At 41.3% G+C, this 21,914-nt stretch overlaps 1 protein-coding gene across 4 annotated transcripts in view; it reads right to left on the bottom strand.

Moving 5' to 3' along the window:
* The window catches only part of robo3 (roundabout, axon guidance receptor, homolog 3 (Drosophila)), an 85,313-nt gene that overhangs the window by 29,204 nt on the left and 34,195 nt on the right, over positions 1–21,914 (bottom strand). For 2 of the 4 annotated variants that reach the window (XM_035179251.2, XM_035179252.2), the window contains exons 3-8: positions 16,257–16,414; positions 14,077–14,197; positions 12,373–12,511; positions 11,235–11,362; positions 9,661–9,672; positions 602–726 (exon numbers count right to left, since the gene is read on the bottom strand). In XM_035179251.2, the coding sequence (XP_035035142.1) occupies positions 602–726; positions 9,661–9,672; positions 11,235–11,362; positions 12,373–12,511; positions 14,077–14,197; positions 16,257–16,414 (683 nt within the window). The remainder of the gene's footprint in view (positions 1–601; positions 727–9,660; positions 9,673–11,234; positions 11,363–12,372; positions 12,512–14,076; positions 14,198–16,256; positions 16,415–21,914) is intronic. The other 2 variants (XM_035179253.2, XM_035179254.2) reach the window with 1 other exon arrangement.

Below are 21,914 nucleotides of genomic sequence, written 5' to 3' on the forward strand. Positions count from 1 at the left end.
TCTGTACCTGGGAGCCATGCTACAGGCACCCACGCACTCTCGTCAGGCCTTTCAGTGCATTCCAACAGGCTGCAATGCTTATCTTACACTTGCCTTTCTCACACACACACACACACACACACACACACACACACACACACACACACACACACACACACACACACACACACACACACACACACACACACACACACACACACACACACACACACACACACACACACACACACACACACACACACACACTTTTGGAGAATAATATCCTGTGAGGTTGATGGGAAAATATGAGGTGTGTGTGTCTGAGTCACCCTGGCATTAAACTACAGGATGACGATGAAGACCATAACAGTGAGAAGAGATGCAGGCTCTCTTTACTGCACATGGGTGAAAACAAGCTTACACCAGAGTACTGTGTTATAACAAATTGACTTAGATCAATATAATAATTTATCAGTGTTTTTTAATCTATGTTGCATTGCGGATCCTTGAGGTTACCTAACAAACAAATGCAACCATGATTTTTTTCACGTATATTTGTCAAGTATTGCAAGAGGGTGCTCATTACAGAGCTGATTCTAATACATGGCACACGTTTTCTTACCTGGCTGCCTTCTTTTTGCCAGAAGACGGCAGGAGGAGGGTTTCCCTTGGTGCTACAGAGGAAGGTTACAGTGCGACTTGGTGCTGTGATCTGGTCCCGCGGCCGAACCACAATCTGAGGGGACACTGCAAGACAAGAGAGCAAAGAGAGATTGTGAGCATGTCACAGCAGAAATAAATGTTATCCTTAATGTGTGTGTGTGTGTGTGTGTGAGTGTGTCTGCATGTGACACTGAGGGCATAAAGGCATTAAGCCATGACAGGCCAACAGTGATGACAGCGACTCATAAGTGATAACTCTCTCACTCAAGTTGTCTCCGTCTCTTTATCTCTCATGCGCGCACACGCACACGCACACGCACACAGACACACACAGACACAAGGACATAAATGTACTCACACAGAGGAGCACTATCACATGTACACATCACATCACTGCTGCTGTTTCTCACTCAGGCCATGAGGCATCAGTGTTCATCTCACTGCTGTGACCCTTGAAACACATTGAACAAGTTTAAAAAGAAGTATGAATATAAAGATTCTTTTAAATTTCGAGGCAATCGAGCCCGGAGAGGTTCATCTTCCTTCCTCAGTGAATCAACATTTCTCACTTAATGCAGCTAGTGAACACTGAGGAGTTCAATGAGGAGAATGGATGTCAGCAGCCTTGTGGAGGCTGAGAACTTGTTCTGTTAGCAGCTGTCATAGAATGTGCTCTCAACCCTCGGTTACAAGTATTAAGTCAAGGTCGCGAATCAATTAATCTTGATTAAATGATAAGGGGATGTTTTGTCAAAATTGCAACAGGTGACGCAGTGTCAAGGCAAAATAAGAAAAAAATTATGATGAAGACATTCTACTTATCAAGGTGCCTGTCCCTTTTTATTTTTTATTTATATACAAAAGGCGTTAATCAAGTCATTATTATAGGTTACTCAGAGAGAAAAAATGAGTGACAAAATATCATGACTATTATTTGTAAGTTAAACACTTTCAACTTCCCCTTCAGAGTAAAATCCGCATACCTCACCAAATACTGACAAGTGATATTATGTTTAGTAGCATACATTGTTAGATGTAGTTCTATTTAGACCGCTAGTAATCCTCGTAAACGTTAAAGTCTGTATCTGGACGAAGGTGAACCACTCCAATGTAAAACCAGCAGATAGCCAAATGCAGTTCACTCTGATCCAGATTTCACTCTTTGAACAGCTGGACCCAGGGGTTAAATGTATTTCCTCCTTTAGCTGTAGCTTGTGTATCGCTTCATTCACAAAACAAGGAAGTACTGGGCATGAGTAGCACCAATACTGGGACGTGGGCGGAAAGTTAAAAACAATGTTGTCTGCTTCCCTACAAGTTTAAAACAAAGGAGAGAGAAAGTACGAGTTTTGCAGTCTGGCTGAGAAAACGGGGGCGAGGGAGCAGCGATAAGTGAAGCAAGAGAAACAAAGCGGAATTGTCTCACTTGTTTCAGACTCAACAAGTCATCTATTGTGAAGAAAATAGTGTTTTTTCATTCTTCTTTTCCACCTCTTCACATCTCCGCTGTTTCAATTAATGAATCATGTAAATACAACAACGACACTATGGATTTTATTGTTCCCTGTGTGCAGCAATTGTGATTCTATCCCCACAGTCACATTTGAATCCATCAACAGACTCATTTTATCAATGTTAATGTTTACTCAGAAGCAAACTGTGCACAAAGAGCAGCTCTGGCTTCGAGTTTAATTCCAGTAGCTCCTTATTACCTGGAAGCATTTGATTGAATAGAGCACAGGGCTACAAAGTAGATCCGCTGTGTCCTTGGTTTCTTAGGCTGCGACTGATTAAGCCAGTTATAGATGCTTATTGGATAAGCCATGGCCCATGACAATCAATATACTATATTTGGGATGGAGCCAATCAAAAAGGTCAGAGACCAGAACCAAGAGGAGCCTAAATCCAGAATTGCGGGGCACTTTTCTGATCCCAGGTACCAGGCTAATCAGATCGAGACAGTGAACATCAGATGGAGGGCATTAGGGGAAAGGAGCTGAAAATAACTGGAAGGCTATCTCACTTTTTGTCTGCTGTAACATGCCACTCCTTAGCACTGTGTGCGAGTGTGGCAGACACACACACTTCTTTGATTTCTATTGATTCTGTTGTGAGTAACAGGCCTCCCTCCACAGAGAGGGGGTGTGAATGCATAATGATGCCCTCCACCAGTCCTAATTGATTTCTCATCTTCCCACCTGATCTCCTGCCTCCCTTTCATTCTCAGTCTCAATTAGCATTAGCAGGGACTGAGAGAAAGAGGAGAAGCGTCCTTCAGAGAAGAGGGACAAAGAGAAAAACTGAATAAATAGGCACATCTCCAAGCATTTTTTTTCTTTTGAGAAATTTGAATGTGCACAGAGAAAACCCTAACTGAAGGACCCAACATCTCTAAAGTATTACATTATATTGTACCTTGAGATGCAAAAGCGCCAGTGCTTTGTTTAAAGTACTGTTTAATGTAAAAGTGTAAAATGTAAGTTGATGTTATTCAGAAATGCCAGAGATGGTCTTTTCTTTTACAGATTTGCAATGGAAAGATACCTTGTGAGCGAATAAGAAATGTAATAAATAAGCAGCACAACCCCAGTCACAACATGGTGTATTACTCTGACCCACAAATTACTCTGTTGCAGAGGTCAAATACATCACAGTTGTTGTTTCAATTTGTCAGCCGCAAACAATTACGCTTTGGGAAGTGCTTGCTGACATTAGTTACCTCAGAGGAGGCCAGTCTCTTGTACGTTTTAAGAGACTTACAATTCAACTGAGGAGAAAACAGCTCGGAAACCGAGATAAATAAGTTGGAGGGTCAGGTCAGCAAAACATTAAGCAGATGAATGTGAAGTACTGACATTTTCTCTGATATGAAATGTTGGTGCAGGGTCTGGGACTGAGGAGTCTGACTGCCCAAACTCCAGCACTGACTCGCCTGCTTCTTGTAATCGCTCACCTCTGATGTGTGTGCACGCTGAATTTCATGAATTTAAACACCCCCCCCTTTGGGAATTACTCGACCATTTCTTATCCTAAAGACTGCTTTCACCACGAGCCCCTTCAAATCTTCACACAGCAGGAGTGGATCCATGTGTCAGCTGTGGGTTGAGTCCCAGCTAATGGGGGCCTTGTCTGAGATGGGCAGGGTCATTTCCTGGAATCAATGCGGCAGTCCTCCAATAACCCCAAAGGTCAAAGTCGGTTGTCTGGCAAACTGTGAGAATAATGGCACAGTTCAGGAAACATTTTGGTTTCCATGGATATTTTCAGTTTTCAGCCCTTTTCAACAATATTTTCCAACTATTTTGACTGCATCCTGCATTTCAAGAAGGCCAAAACAAAAAAAGTTGATCTAATAAACACCCATTTTTTCCAGGTATCAACACTTTCTCCTTTCTCAGATACCAAATATTTCTGTAAACTGATTCCAGCAGCATTGATGAGTATCTTTAGTTTACATCTGTCAAGCGGAAGCTTACATCCACAATCAATCGCTATTGTAATTAATGTAAAATAGGTGATGCTTCCCTTGTCCACATGTTATGGAGATGCTCTCGCCTGGGAGGATAGTAGATGGGAGTTTTCCAAACCGTATCCAGAATGATAAACTCTGGACTGCAATCAAGTCATCGTGCTGTGTCATTAAGATGGAGGGATGATGCCCTGCCTGCTCCGTGGCTGGAGGACATTGTGTCCTGTGAAAGCCTCAAAAAAGATTCACTCTGAAAGGTTTGGGACTTTTCCAAAAATACATCCAGAAACTTCAATCAAACTCAAGATGTACTTTCTCCCTCACCTTTTAGTCTTCTCAGTCAGTAGAAGTCTTCTAAACCTCTCTTATCTTGTCTCTTTATTTATTTACTTGGTCATTTCTCTTCTCTTTCATCTCTAAAAACAAAACCTTCCAGCACCTCTCAGTAGTACTTCACGAATGAAGTACACCGTTATTTATGGGATTCCAGCTTGGAACAAGGATTGCACATGGTGGGGTTATGCATCAGTGTATATTACGTAAATAAAACTAGTCAAAACATCCACTCTGCATTCCGCATATTTATGTGCACTTTGACCACTTATATAAACATTAAAACAAATTGAATTAAAAAACATAACTGAGCAACATAAAGAGCCCAAGCGTGCACCGATGTTTGGATGTGAACTGTAGAGTAGGATATGGGCCACAGGCACTGAACACCGGCGATCAATCCCTAGCTACCTCAAGGACAGGGTTCCTGTCAAGGCTGATGCAAGGCCTGAAATGTTAAAGAAATGCAGTGTAATACTCTCTTCTTATGTAATACATCTCCAGGCCAGTGCACATACACCTGTAATGAACACACATGAGAAAAGATGCTGTATCACAACATCCTGTGAAACAAGCCATATGACAAAAAATTGTCAGCACTTGAGCGTTTCCCCCTCGCGCCTGATGCAACGTCATAACTTTGACCCAAATACAGTGACAGCTAGAAAGATTCAGGCTATTAAAATGCCACGTCGGGGTGCTGCACAGCCCTGTCGAGAGAATAACAGTGTTCGATTTGAGGAGGCAAGCCGACATGTTGCCCGAGGCTGTAATAAATAATTAGCAATAATAGGTGCACTCGGCGCAACACTGAGCTCTAGATTTAGGGCAGTGAGAAACATTAGCATCTTCACATGGGATGAAAGCAGGGAGATGGATTGTAACAAAACCGCTGAAATATACATGAAAAATCTGCAAACAACGCCTGCTTGAAGCGGCACTATCTGCACAGCATGTCACTTGTACAATCATTCAGTTTTCTGGGATTCTGGTGTTTAGGTCTGAAAACTTTTATTGTTTAAACTGACAATAAAAAAATAAAATGATCTGCCTATCAAGCACAATGGGACATACATTTTCCAGGGTTATGAAATGTGCATCCAGGTCTGTAAAAATGATGGCAGATAAACTGCAGACTTCAGGAGGCAGTGACAGGGAGGTAAATTGGGGAACGTCTAAATAGAGAATGAAACACTTGAGATCGGAATTCAGAAGGAGCCCAGAGACTTCTTTTATGTGCTGGATGTTGCCAGAGCTGGAGAACGCATAGCACGGCCAACATGCCAAGAGGGAGGCAAAAATAGACAAGCACTGTAAGTAAAATTTCCACTGCTTTTATGATAAGAACTGTCAGACTGAAGGGGGAAAGTCTGGTTCGAGTGTGAAGTGCTTGGTCTCTTTAAATATTTGTGTGTGCCTCTGTGATGAGAAACATACACAAATGTGAAGACATTTCAAAGGCCAACAGCTAAATCCTGAGTTTGGTGCGACATTTCTAATAAAGTTTGAGGTGATCAGGGTTAAATTGAGTTCAACATTAAGCTGCAGTCAGGCTGTGACGTTGACATGATGGCTTCCCTTTCTTCTCCTTAGTGATAGGTCCATCTCAGTCATGTTGAGCACTAGCTACACTTCGTGCCCCAAGTTAAAAAGTTTTGGAGGGGCACAACCCACGGAAACGATGCTGCATGCCAGTGGAAATGACATTGTTTCTGGTGGCCCACTATGCATAAGGATATGAATGGCAAGCATAAACCAGGCTTTAGACTACACACGGAATTCTGTGCATAGGTGTTCAGGGAGGAATGGCTAGAGGGAGACACCCAATGGCATCACAGACCACTCTCATTTAAAATCAGATGTTTTTCTCCCAGAACTGGTCCTCCAATAACACAGAACTTTTTGGCACGGATTATCAAATCAGATGCCCCAAGTTTGTTGACAGTGGGTCAGTTTTAATGACCTTATCATGTAGCCTGATCCCTGCCCAGTATCTTAGGATTTGTTTTTATATCTGGTGTTTCTGCACAGAACGATAACGCAGGAAGTAGGGAGCCCTTCAGCGAGGCCAAATATAAGATGTGGAGGTCAGGGTGGAGGATGGATTTGCGGAGAGTTCATGCAGACCATAACCGTTGGCATTGCATTGTAATTACAACATAATCCAGGGTCAGGAAGGGCTGAATACTCCTGACTGGTCACTGTCTGCTGACGCTGCTCTGGTCGGGTTCAGGAAGGAGCATCGTCTTCATAAGCAAATTAAAACAGACAAACATGTCAACCGACTGCAGGCAAACTCACACTGCGCTCCCACTCACACAGATCAGAGTCTGCTGCCGTACGGAACCAGCGTGCTGCTCAATCGCACAGCAGAGGCAGACAAAGTGCTTACAACAAAACAACCGTATCTACCCCCCACCCCCACCCGCACACTTGACATGTGATTTGCACCAACATACTGAAGCTATCACAGACAGGGGAACACAAATACACACACACAGTCCCAGCAGGAGTTCCTCGGGGGCCTGGATGTGACAGGCAGCTGTCACAGTCCCACGCTGATGCAGACAGAGTTTTTCACACACTTGCGCTTGAGTAAACAGACTCTCACTCTGCTGCTGCTGCTGCTCCTCTCATATAAAACCCCCCTCTCTCCTCAACGGTTTCAATTGTAAATGATGATTGAGGAGGTTTTTTTATTTCCTAAGCATGTATTACAGCTGGATCATCATTTATTTATGCTGTTATTTAAGATGGACATTTGGGCTCAGGAATTCAGTCTAATATATTAATTAAAGCTCTGGCACAGCTTTAAATACACTGCAAATAAGTTATAGACTCTATACTGTATACAATGGCAAGCACCTTCAGGTAAGAAAGGCTAACGTTTCCACAGAATAAATGAAAAATAAAATTTAATTCCAGGGTGTCTACCTTTCCTGCTATCTGTACATACAGTATGAAAACAAATACTTGTATTTGTCTTTCTTCTGTGTACTGAATACACATCAAGTCAATTAAGGTTCAGTCAATGTTTAACCATGGTGGTACTTTAAACTTAGTCACTCCAAATTTGTTTATGGATTAATTACTGTCTGATTAGTTTTGCTTTCTTGCTCACCAACTCCAAGAAACAACCAAACAATCTTTTAAAAAGCATGTGCACTTCTATGTCCTAAATCCCTCTGAGCCGACTGCTGTGTCATCAGGGTGTACAGGACATTTGAAAAATGGGACAAGACTTTAAAAGAAAAATATAATAAAGGAGCAATTGGCTTCATTTACAGGAAGTGCAACCTAGATGAGCCGAGTTTTTGGGATCGTCACGTTAGCCCCCCACCCCCCCTGTATTAGAGATTAGTGTGCCCCAGTTTAATTGTCCTCCTTGGGTTCGGCCCTTGTCGACCCCAATTTGTTTGTCTGAACAATGTCAAATGTAAATCACGACTAGTTATAACTGTACGTTCCACAAAAAAGCTGTGTCTGATGAAAAGGAAAGTGTAACGTTTATCATGTTGGTCCTCCTGTATGTACAATGCATTTCTGCCTTTTTTGGGGTCAAAAATATTTTTTTCAACCCACGTTTCGCCCATTAATTACAGTAATTGGCCATTGCACACTTTCAGCTCACACTTATTTGAGATTGTCCAAACCAGGTAAAAATATCCCATTGCTCGTGTCACAGTGACTACACAGTGAAAAACAGTGGTTTGATTTTCCATACTTCTGATTTTATGTTGTGTGAACAAGTGAGAGAATTCTCTAAAACACAGAATTGTTCCTCCAGGAGACACCTGTTGATGTCCTCTATCAGTGTGTGTCATAGCTAAAAGGGGGGTTTTCATTCCTCTTTATTTGTCCTGCCTACTCACACGATAAGTGACTGAGAGGTGAAAAACATGTATTGTTAAATGATGCCAACCTTAGAAGCATCAAGCCAGTTTCAGAGAAATGTTCAATGAAGCCATAAAAACAAAGGCTGTGCTTTCTCAGTTGTTGCGACATCAGAAACAGAAAATGTCTGACCACCCGTTTTTCAGACACCTGTGAAAACTCTTTTTCGCAATGACATATTTGTCTTAGAGGAATGCCAATGAAATGGTCATACGCTTTTCTACAACACATAGCAGAGAAGAAACAATACTTTCATGGTAAGAGGTCTGATTTAGTGGCTTTCTTCTATTTCTCAACAGTCAAAATGAGGATCCTGTGCTGCCTTTTCATCATCATTTAATCACCAGAAGTTGACCAGTACATGAGGAAACCATATCAAGCCCAAGCAGCTTGGCGCTACAACTCAAACAACGTCGCTCTGTTAGCCAAGGGGGGCTCTGCTGGAGAAGAAACACTATAAAACTGTGGCTATTTCTCACAGTAGAGAAGTGGAGAGAAAATTTAATTGTCAGAGCATGTGTGATTAATCAGTGTATGACTGCAGCACTGTTATGTTTTTTTCATTTGTTTTACAGTGTGGGTAATATTTAGAGATTTATTCACTGTATTTCCTTTCCACTAGGTTTTTGTTTTATGTATTCAACTGTGTTTGCCAACTAAATTAAAAGTTCCTTGGTATTAATGGAAGCTTTCTTTTTGTAGTAATGGAAGCTCCACCTAGATGAGTTAAAACATAAATGGAAGGCTGTTATGGAAAATCAAAAGCCTGCTCCCAGCGTTTCCAGAGGCACTTACAAATACTAAATGACAATCCTCTGTTTAAAACAGGCAGTAAAGCAAGTGTGGGAGGGGCGGTTATGCCTCCTACATGGCTAGCATAAAGGTGCTATATGTACGATTTCTCTGTTGCCAAACATGGTTTCTTGGAGGTGATGGTCAGTCGCCAAGAGATTCAGCCATTGTTGCATTTAGAGTGGAGAGGTTATAATATGTCCTTGAAGCAGGACTACTTCTTCCTGATGCTAAAGTGCCTCCCTATCGGAAAGTGACAGGAAGAGCAGACGTTTGGTGGTTAGCATGCTAACTTGAGTCGAGCGAAAGAAATAGAACAAAAACAAGCTTTAACACTGGTGTTGCTGGGTAAAGATATTAAGCTTTATACTGAACTTACAACATCTCTAATAATAGCATAACGTACGTCTAGCACCTTTAAAATCGGTGTCTGTATCTGCATTTTTCTGTCATGTGGATTAAGTCTTTCTCTCTGACACACACACGCTCACACACACGCATGCAAAGATGGGATGAAAAGGAATACTTACTGGATGGGCCGACTGCGACAGAGTGATGCAGAAAAAGGGGTGGAAAAGAAGAAAAGGAACAGAAAGATGAATGAGAATGAGATGAGGAGCTTATGGTGAATGGTGGATATTAGATGAACTATTTGAACAAGACAAGAGAAACACTTCAGCACCACAGCCACCCAGTTCTATATTGAATGAACGATAATTGACCATGAATTGGTTGAATGTGGACAGACCGAAGTGAAATTGGCTGCAACTGACACTGAAGTGGTCTGTAAAGAAAGGAGCAGGGGATGGGAGGGAGGCGTAATGATGAACTGAACATGGATTACAGGTGATAAGAGGTGGTATTTTGATTGATCTGTGGTTTTCCACGATACATGGTCACTTCCTCTGTGTGTGCATTTGCCTCTGTGTGTGTGTGTGTTATTCCTATTAACCCTAATACTGCACCTGCATGCACTAACCCCACAATCAATTTCCATTTGCCTAGCAGCTGCTGCTGGGAATTACTTCTTCAATCTGCTACAAAATTCTATTAGTAAAGTGTCTTACATGTGCAAGTGTGTGCATATGTGTGTGTTTACTCTTGCACCAACAAACACCCTGAGTCTGTTTATCAGTGCCTGCACGCAGATATAGGCTGCGAGCATACATGTACTGTCAGATGTCAGAAAATCTGTACAGGCTGGAGGGCCCGCTCACATAATCAACTGATGCAGAGTAAAACTCTAAATATTCTCTTTTATCATCACAAATGACAGATTTCTCATTTCTCAGTGCCTCTCTTCAAGGGACGGACTTATTCTAATGCAATTTGAATGCTTTTTGATCTCGGCTCTCTCTCTAGAGGGATGACAAGGCAAAGCTTGAAAGGAACTTTAAGTCTATTTTTCACTTTTCTCTCTTATAGTTTGAGCTAACAGCATGTTGCCAGTCTGTCAGTCTTCTAATGGACAACATCTACAAGTCTAAACATTTTGGACATTTCAAGATAACAGGTTCTTAAGGTTCTTGAAGGCCTGTATTTTCAAAGCCTGAGGAAACAGAGGGCATATTCGCTCGATGGAAGATTGTCCACGAAAGCAACCAATTGTAATTCATCACAAAAAAGACAATTAAATGACACTGCATGCTGGCAGGTGAGCTGTGGGCCCTGTGTGATGAATCACAGCAAAACTGTCCATCTGGGCAAATTCACTCAATACAATCTGTGTATAAATCTATTTAATAATCACAAGCAAAAGATACTGCCAGTGCAGCACTCGAATACAGGTCATAGTTCACTTGTTTGATTGTATTTCTAAAAATAAAGCAGGATAAAACTTTTTCTATTTACTTAGTTGCACATTTTTCTATTATAAGACACTTAACATTGAATCACGACTTGTTTTTGTGGTTGACACACTGCCAATCATTCCCTTCTTGTTCATTCTCACATTTTAACATAATGACATAAAGACTTCAGCTGCCATCTCAACAGCCATCACAACCACAGACTGAACTAAACTCAAGCTGGGATTTCAGATGAAATTTGACGATGCATGTATTTGTGTGTATGGAGAGCGAGGTGGAGCGGCCCCGTGTCTCACCGTGCACTTGCAGGGAGCCCGATGCCTCGGCCTTGCCCACACTGTTCTCTGACACACACGTGTAAGTTCCCTCGTCCTCAGCTCGCACCAGCGTCAGACGCAGACTGTTGTCACTGCGGATCTCAAATCTGGAAAGACATTGAAACACAAGATTTAAGACAAGATGCAATATATTGCCGTAGAGCTGTGGGTGAGTTTCACGCATTAAGGACATCTACAAGGTTATCTGTATCATTAAAGCACTGAAGATGCCACTAAGTTAACACAAATTGCAAGATTCTTACAATCTGGAAGGATATTCAATGCCGCTATCATGTGGCTTGGTAAATCTGATCACTGTCATACTGATATCAACAGAACACAGTGAAATATTTCATGCATGTGGAGACAGAGTGCGTTATCCTGTATGGCTTGGGGCCTCCGCCAAAAACTCAGAGTGTCTGTGCAGACCTGAATCATGCAGACACCAAGGGAACATTTTCCCCTGTTTCCCCCGAGGGATCATTAATGTTTCATCCAATCAAATCCAGCGAGCAAGTGAGACTCTCACAGCATCACAGTCGCAGTGTTACTCTGAATGTTGAGTGAGTATCATGGGAGAACTTCTCTCTTGGGCAGCACAGAAACTGTCTTAAAGGCACATGGCAAGTTTGACAGCTGTTAAACAAATATTTTGTTTAACATATGACTGTCTGCACTTCTTCCTGCATGATTCTAGCAATCATTTTGTATCTGTAGTATTTGGAATCTCAGGAATGATACTGCACATATGTATATTAATGGACTTACAGTATTAAAAGCACATTTTTAAAAGAATCATTATACCTCCATGGGAGCAGTGATTTGTTTTAATAAATCCTGAGTGATTAAATCTTATGTAAATCGTAATTATATGAGTTACAGAACAAATCAAGAATTGGATGACTTTATTTCTTGCTTATCAGGGAACTAAGACTAGTTGCGAAGTGAAGACAGTTACTCACTATATGAAGGCTGTTCTACTTGTTACCAAAATGTAATATATTGCTCAATAACATCCCGGCACCAAGCATTTTATTGTTACTGTGATGATACCAAGTTTGGACTGATGCATCATGCAGTACCAACAGGGAGTACATGACTGTTGTTTCCATCATACCTGCCGCGGGGCAACTCTCCCTCCTCTCTCCGCCAGCGTACGTTCGGAGTCGGGTCTCCATGCACCTCGCAGAAGAAGTCCACTGTGTCATCTGCCAACACCACCTGGTTCACCGGCTGTTTGGTGAACATGGGCCTCTCTGGAGTAAGACAGAGACGAAGAGGATCAAAACTTGCTTGTGGTGCTACTTCCTAATTGCTGTTTGATTTCCTGTACTTGTCAGCAATTTAATTAACAATGTCCTTGTGTGGACAAATTTGGAGACACTTGGCTGAATTCAGACACAGCTATTGATGTATTAGATCCCGGACATCTCAAATGAGAGAAAATATAACTGATAGGGGATAAAAGAGAGCTGGTGTGTCTGGGTCCGTTGGAGGTGGGGTTTCTATGCCAATGTGTGTTTACTTTAAACAACGACAACCTAATATGAGTGAATCATGTTGAGGTTGGAGCTGATAAATGTAGAACAGCTTCTTTCACTGAAATGAATGCAACACAGAGAAGAGAGAAGAAGTTGGAGGAGATGATGCATGAGACAATTGAACTGATTGTGAAAGAAGAGGGGTGAGTTCCCTGTGCTTGTCCGACCACTGAGAGACTTGTAGTTCTATTTGTAGGGAGCTACACGCATTAGGTCAAGGTGTAGGCTATAGCATTCATTAATTCAACGCAAAAAAGCATATGCTGGCTTTTAGGCACGGTGTGGAAAACTGCATTGCACCAGAGCCCATTTGAGTCGAAATCTGTGTTCCAAGCCTCATCTAACCCCTTTCTAGGACAACCAAAACACACACAGGAACTGATGATGAACCTCTACTGACTTATTATTATTAGCAGTATTTATCGTAAGAGTGATTAATCAGGTAATTGGATTGTTGAAGCAGCACAGTTACATGGGTGGTAGAATCAATACACCGGTGTCATACAGGCTGTCCAGAGAAACAAATAGGAAATGTAAGCTCTCATCATGACCATAATAAATTGTGATAGCCTAGAAATATTAGTGCAGATGTGCGATGGCTATTATCTTGCAAATTTCACAGATGGCAGTAATATTACATATAAGGGGAAGTGTCAGGGAGTGCATTTTCAACCATAAATTGATTAATTGAGTGTTACACACTGGCTTTAGGTTTACTGTTGCACTGCAGTGTGCAGATGGAACAGCATCTGGGCGGTGGTGGTGAGGGTGAGGGGGTTGGTGGGACTGCTAAGAAAATATCAATTTTCTATCTGTTTCCTGGGATCAATACAAACTTTGAGAGGGCTTATGCTGCTGCTCTGCTGAGAGCAAAGCAGAGATTCAGAGACGAGGAAAGAAGACGAGAGGTCAAGAGAGCAAAGCAAAGGGCAACTGGGAAGGGAACATTCATCTTCTGTTCCAACAGCTGAGAGAAGAAAGAGCAGCCAAGAAGAAATGAATTCAGAAAAGGCGGAAAACAGGATATGTGTGTTTTGAGAAGCTTCTACAAGAGGAATCGTAAATGTCTTTACTATAGATGACAAGAGATTAGTATGATTTATATTATTTCCTATGTACATTTCCTACGTACAGCTACCTGTACATTAACTGGCCATTGTTATCTGAACATATGGAATTTTGCATCTGAAACATGTTTTTGTGTAATCAAAGAGTCAAATAATATATACAATATATGCATGTTGTCCATCATTTAATAAGATACATTAACAACGACTCACCGAAAACCACTAGTTCTGCAGGATCACTGTCTTTCTCTCCAACCATGTTGGTACCAACACACACATACATGCCAGCATCACTTTTCCTGGTGTTGGAAATCATCAGCTTGCCACCGCGGATCTGAAAATGCAGGGCACAGTGATGGAATGAAAAGGGAGGAGGGAAAGGCAGAGGAAGAGAGATAAACAGGTATGAGGAGGAGGAGGATGGGGAGGAGAAGGGAAATTGGTGTTGGTGGAGGGGGAAAGAAAAAAGACAAATGGTGAGAGGTTGGGAAAAGGATATTGAAGCACGTTAGTCAGGAGAGAAGCCACTCCATCATTTTCAGTGTGTGTCATGACAGATGGCTCCGCTTGTTTTTACACTGTTTGACAATGGGTCTAGCTCCAGGCCAATCGCCATAGAAACACCTTCTTCTGCTGTGTGTATACTACAGTAAGTAGCGCCAATGATTCATTGTTTGATGATGACATACACTGTGTGCAGACATCTTTGATTCCAAACTGCAGGTTTACATATTGGTTTTTTTCTAGAAGGTGGGTTAGTTAACCTTAAAGGACTAAATTACAGCAATCAGTGCAGTAGCAAATTATTCAGCAATTTGTTTTTCAAATCATGTGTGATGGAGCTATTTTAATCATAGTCTTCTCATCAATAATCAAAACTCAGTCCCTTCCATTAACGGTAATAGAAATCCTTAGTCAGAGGGCATCCAAAATTTAATTTGGACATTTAACTGAAAAGGGGAAGTGAGCATGACCCAAAAACTGTGATGACAAACACAATACAGTGGCAAGAAAAAGTGGATGAACCATTTGGATTCACCTGCATTTATGCATTAATATATCTTCAAACAAAATCAGATCTTTATCTACATTACAATCAGGAGCAACCTTTATAACCAATAACACAAAGATTGTGGTGTTGTTCCATACTGAATACATAATTAAATATGTGCAGTGTAGTTTGGAAAAAGCATGAGAATCCCTCAGTTAATAACAGAGTAAAAAGCTAACTAGATTCTGGAGACTGCAAGTGTCAATGAAACCTGACTGGTTCAGAGCTACTCCAATTAATTCAATTTAAGTTTGCAATTCACAAGAAGCATCTGCAGATGTGAATCATTTTTAACAAAATAAGATCTCAGAAGAATTACGATCAAGAAGCTATCCTACCTAGAAGTGGGCATTCAGCTAAGATAACTCCAAATTCACAACCCCAAATTATCAGTGAGGAAACAAAACAACCTCAGAGTCATAGCTACACGCTTAGAGGAATAATAATTGGAGCAGGCGGCACCTCTGTTTATGAGTCAACAATCTGTAAATTATGGTGCATGGAGCCTGGTGTCCATGGCAGAATGCCACAGGGGAAGATGCTGCTCTCTAAAACAAACATCACAGTGTGCCTAAAGTTTAGCAGAGAGCACCTTACCTTTCCAAATGTCAATTTAGGGAAAATATTCTGTGGGCTGATGATCTAAGGTTGAATTGTTTGTGAAGAAACACTGCACTACATGTGGCATAAAAGGGCACTGAACGCCACCATGAAAACATAGTTCCAACAGTGAAGGAGGGAGCATCATGATTTGGGGCTTTGCTGCCTCTGGGTCTAGTCATCTTGAAGGGAAAAGTGAATTTATCAGTGTATCTTACAGGATAATGTCAGGGTGTTAGTCTACTGGCTGAAGATCAGTACAAGCTGGGTTATGCAGCAGCACAATGACCCTTAACATTAAAGGTAAATCTACAAGAAAAGGAATTCAAACAAAGAAAATCCTCCTGTTGCAGTCAGAGCTGCACCGATAGAGATGCTGAGGAATGAGCTCAGAAAGTCGTTCACACCAGATGTCCTAAGAATACATGTGAGGTGAAGCTGTTATGTAGAAAAAAATTCTTAAAATTCCTCCTGATCTTGGTACAGCTTGAACTGATTGAGTTCAAGGGTTCACATATTGTGTCTACCAGCAATGTGAATATTTATGTTATGCATGTGTTCAATTAAGACCCAAAAGATAAGAATTGTTATTGGATTTTTAGTTGAAGCACAATTTGTCTGTCTTTACTTGTGACTTGGATGAAGATTAGATAACATTTCATGAACAATTAACAATGAAAACTGTTGCTACAAATGGTTTCTAACTTTCTGCAGTGAATTGCTGAACCACCAGCCAACTTACGGTGATCCTCTCATCTCGATCATTGACCCGGATGTTGTTTCTCTTCCATGAGATGGTGGGCTCAGGGTGGCCTCTGGGTGGGATACACTCCATGACAGCTGGCTCACCAGCTGCCACCACCACATCACTGGGTGTCTGACGGAAGTCATCTCTCAGAACTGGAGAAAAGAGCAAAGATGCAGGGAGATGGTAAGAATAAGTGAAAACCTCTTTGCTGATGGTACCATCTTCTATCTAGCTTTGGATATATGTAGTTCTGCTGACATCCAGCTCACATTTTGCCTACAGATGATCCTTTACTTTACATGACTATGCATACGAGTCATATTAACTCTTTACTGACATTGGGTCCTAAAAAGAAACAACATGAATGGTGCAAACCAAATATCACGATCATCTCTTACTGTGTGAACGGAATAACACAAAGAGTGAAGGGACGTTGACATTATAAGACTGAATTTAACATGATGTGCATGTGTCCCTAAGGATCTTCAGTGACTTAGTGTAATGTGTGCGGCATCACAGCACATCAATAATGGAGGCTCTTGTAGCTGTCACACACAAAGCAGATGAATAATTCAATCTGATCCACAAACAGACACACACCCTTGGCAAATGCACATGCATTAAGGCACTTGGATATGCGATCAAGAAAAAGAAGTGACCATTTAAACAAAGTACATCATAGAAATCTATATAAACTGCCAGACGCCCCTTGGAATACCAATTCCAGGAAATCTCTCTCTCTGTGTTGCTTTCTTGGAGTCTATTCATAAAACATTAGAGATCTTTGAGTCCCCCTCCTCTTTTGCTTCCATATTAATACCTCTGTGCCTGTTACCTGAAGGCATTGGGATTTTTCTATCTCAAGTCTCCAGAGCTCTGTGACCTCTCAGATTACAGGTGTGGTGGATGGTTCTGCAGACTAGAATGATGTACTGACAACAGCAGTCTACCAGGAAGAAGCCAAATGAATGAAGGCCTGCAGGCGAGAAGTCTGGTCTGAGCCACTCTTGGGATTTTTGGAAGGGATAAAACCAATGAGAGGGTTCATGTGGCATTCCTATCTGGCCTGAGCGTCCCCACAAAACCCTCCCTTACTGATCTGAAAAGCATATCCTCACAACATTCCCTTTCTCTTCACAACTTCCAAATAGCACTTGGGGTATCCAATTTCTACCCTGAAATATTCCACAAAGCAAGCTTTGAAGCTATGGGCAGATGTGGGATTTGGACATCAAGGAATTGGTGGATGATTAATTGATGCTTGAGGATAGCATGGCTGACTTGCATGCATTATGGTGATCCAGCTGATGTCAGTCAGTCGTATCAATATTAGGACATTCAACTCATGCCCTGCCTCAATTCTCTCCTGATAATACAGCTATCTGCAGGGCTGTTGAGACTGTCATGAAGGTGAGTGGAGAGAAATCTGTTAGCTCAACAAAGTCATGTCAGTTAAAGCTTATCAAAGAAAGCGGAACATCGCCCAGACAACTCAACTGGCGGTTTAAAAAATGACAATTTAATAACGACTCATCTTGTAATTTAACCAAATGCCTTTGTCATCATTTCTCACCTTTCAGGGTGACAAAAAATGTATTAACAGGAGCAGCATTTACATTCAATACCAAGCTGGTAAATTAATTTATTATGTAAGTACTCAGATTTTTGCAATTCAGCAGCTTTCAGAGTCGGTGTTCTTCTTTTACATAGAGTACTTCTCAAAAGAGGACTCTATCAAATCACTTAAATAATAAGTGTAATTTGGCAAATATGACAAAGTAGCCAGCAGTTACGAGATTGGGTTCCATTCATAAGGTGATTCCTTTAACATTTATTAAGGGTGCCCTCATATTGTAAAGGTGACATTTTGGCACTTTATAAGACACACTTTGAAAATAAATATTCACAACACTAAATAAGAGAACACAACATGCCTGCAGTTCCATGTAAAAGCTGATTTATTAGTCATGCATTTTATTCAATGTGTTTTCCATTGAAACGAAGTCTTGAGTTGTGTAAACTTGTGTTCTGGTTATATCTGCCCTGAGATTTCATTGAATCCAGGAAGGTTTTCAAAGCTCTGTCAGAAAAACTCCCAAGTCTACTCACTGGATATGTTAAGCGTTGAGAGCTAAATAAGCCCACGGAGGAGAATATGTTGTATGTTATTACACTTGAATATGAAAGTATAAAACTTTTGCTGAAAGACATCTCCCAGTAAATCCAGTGGGAAAAAAAATATTTACCCATCCACATGGTTTTATGTCCATGTAAAGTGAGTTGCACATGATACTGTTTGTCGATAATTATCACCTCCAGGCCTGTTGTCATCATCTATCAATACTGATAGATTGTGGAACATGTACAGAACATATGTGTGTGTCTGTGTGTTATGTAGGCATGCGTGTCTTTATACATGATGGGATGCACGAGGGTGTGTGGCCGTGTCAGTGAAGACACAGCACCAATGTCACTATAATGTCACAGGCCAGCAGGGGAGGGTCACTGCCTCATCTGATTAATAGCACACCTCCCCTAATGACAGCACTGGCAGACCAACAATGCCCCAGGATATTAACATTATTATCACCATCTATATATCTATCTGTCCATCCATCCATATGAACTCACTTACACCCAAGACTTCTAAGGACATTTCTTTATCTCAAATACCTGGCCTTGTGTGGAAAATGCATTGTATCTCAGTGTCAGGCTGTACGCCCCAAAGGCTCATTTCTCTTCTTGTCAAGATAGCGTTGCGTCCTTCCTGAATGAGAGTAAGGGGGTGTGTGTGTGTGAGGAGATAAATCTGCCCGTTTTGTTGGTAATCAAGGTCATGGGAGACGGGCACATCCGTGTTTAAGGAGCGAAAAGGATATTTTTCATTTCCTCATTAGCTAACGGAGCCAGTTCTTGCCTCTGCCCTGATAAAATGCAGGTGTACATGATTCATTGTCGGCTCCTGAATCATTATGTTGCTGTCTTTTTTATCTGTGTCTCTTAGAGGGATGAAATTACCGCTTATGGCTACAGTCAGACTCATATCCTGGTGGCCAATTACTTAGCCACCGAGCATTTGGGGCATTCCAAATCCCATTGGCCCATCCACTCCTGAAAGGATATGCTTAACCACACCCCTGACCTTATCGGTACCTGCTGCCGACATTTTCCTCAATCACTATTCGCAGCAGATTCTAAAACCCTGACCAAATTGTTCAGGAACCTGTCCCGTCGTGCAGAGAAGATGGAAATAGGACAGTTTGCTGCACCCCAGGTCTGAATTACCATGCAGCGGGGTTAAAGGGCCGCCGTGATGACCTGTCACACACCATTCTGAGATCACGGCTCCAGGGGCCTGCGATCTTTCCCTTTCTACCCGTCAAACTCATCAGATCTGAACGAAAAGTGGGTCTCTAGAAGTTTATTAGGCACTGGCAATTATCCATGAGGCCCTTGGGGGCCCATATTAAGTGGGTGCACTCTGACCTTTCCTTTAAACCCCTTCAACAAAGCCAGAGTAATCCCCACTACTGGGCCTGAACGGCAAGCTTTAATAAGAGGACAGACACACATCTACACACACAACTGAATAGATTTCTAATATAGATTGGAACTGAAAGCCTGCAAACTGTAATACAAATGTTTCACCTGCTCTGATGTATACAAATAGTAAGCTGATGACAATATGTACCAATCTACAATAAGATATGTCCACTAGGAGACATTTTTTGTATCATCTTGCAATAATCATTCAAATGTATATTCAAGTTGAAATATAGGTTATTTCCTATTTCTATAATTAAATTCAAACGGTTACAAGGTTAGGTTTTCGAACATTAGCTGAAACACAGCCGCAGCAGTGGTGAGGAGGTGTTGGCAGCGTCATACCTCCAATAACAGAAGGTAGGGCATCTGCATGCCGAAGTGTCCTTGGGCAAGATACTGAATTCTGAATTGGCCCTCGTAGAAAAAGTGCTGCCCATAGATGCACTGTATGTGTCTGAATGGTTTAATGGCAATAAACTGTACTGTAAAGCGCTTTGAGTGGTTATCAAGACTAGAAAAAGCTCTATATAAATACAGACCATTTACCATTTTACTAACACAGTGACTGCACAGTACTGACAGTGAAACATTTCGGCGGCATTGTGCTGAAATGAGGCTGCATGAGATGAGATTTGTTTGTATACTGTAGAGCTTCATAAGCTCTTTGATGAAATGTAAAATTAAGAGTTAGCTAATACATAAAATGATATCATGATCATGATATCTGCTTTATATTTGAAAAAGGATGCAGTTTCATTAAATTGATGTAAATTCCATATTGCCTCAACAGTCCACAACTATATAATATTTTCTCAGCATCACAATATAAATGTACACACCACTCAGCTTAAACAAACTCGCGTGAGGCTTTCAGTTCTACTGTCTGTGTCAGATGTTTTTTTAACCTTATGACAACAATCTGCATGTAGCAATCATCAGCTTGGGATGTACACTTATAGCTGTGCCAATTGCAGATTGTACAGAATTGTCACAAAAAAGAGAAGGTTACTTATTGTACCTCAAAGTGTGTTAATGTATGGTGCTGAGGAATTTTTGACCATCCTCACACATTACTGTATATGCCACTATATATTATGTATATTGTATATTACACATTATATTTGTACAGGAGAATAGTGCCTGTCTAATTCCACAGATACTCCCTTCTCTCTCTAAGCAGTACCAAGGTCAGGTTATAGATAAAGGGCCAACCAACAGTACATTGTAGCGTCTACGCTTAGCGACTTTCATATCTAATTCAGATGCGCCAGCATAGAGAGCCACCAACTTCAACTCTCACCAACTTCAGCTCTTTTGCGTATTTTACCAGTGGCAAAACTTAAGGACACAATGTGATTTAGTTATGCATACTTTAGGATTAACTATCCAATAGGATGTGAACACCTACATGTAACATAGAGAGTGACAGTAATTCTAGCCATTTATGGATGTGCTGTTAGAATGGGTGAAGCAAGTAGAGGGAGATAATGGGGATGCTGTGGGAGACATCTTCAGCTTGGGGGTGACAATTGCTCACGTTACTCTGTTAGTGTTTGTATATTGTTTCACCTTCTGGTCTCAATGATGCATCAAGTCTACATTAAAATCTTCTGCTTAAGACATCAGCTGCTGCCTGAGTTCTCCTTTCACCAGCTTCCAGAAAACATCCATAACAAATGGGAGTGTAAACTCTGTGATTTACCACATGTGGAAAGTATATGGGCTCTGCTGTATATCAGGGCATCATTTGAGCATTTAATTGCACATAAAAAAACACCTTTGGGGCGAGCTCAAGCTCACTTTTAATTAAATGGCTTTATCGCTGTTGTTAATGTTCGAAGTGTGTGTGCTTTTATTTGAACCTCTTTGGGACCTTTTTTGGTATAAATAATGGAGGCAAAGTCATTTGAGGTCTTGGTTAAGATTAGGGGCATGGTGTTGAACTGAGGTTAGATTAAAACATGAACTGGTTATGCTTAAGATAAATGCTGGGGTTGGAGTTAGGCTGTCAGCAATGAATGAAAGTCAATGCAATGTCCATACAAGGCTAGCATTGGAAAACTGTGTATGTTTGTGTGTATGTGTGTGAGTGTGTGTGTTTGTGTG

Source organism: Hippoglossus stenolepis, chromosome 15, assembly GCF_022539355.2.
Source record: "Hippoglossus stenolepis isolate QCI-W04-F060 chromosome 15, HSTE1.2, whole genome shotgun sequence".
Lineage (NCBI taxonomy): Eukaryota > Metazoa > Chordata > Actinopteri > Pleuronectiformes > Pleuronectidae > Hippoglossus > Hippoglossus stenolepis.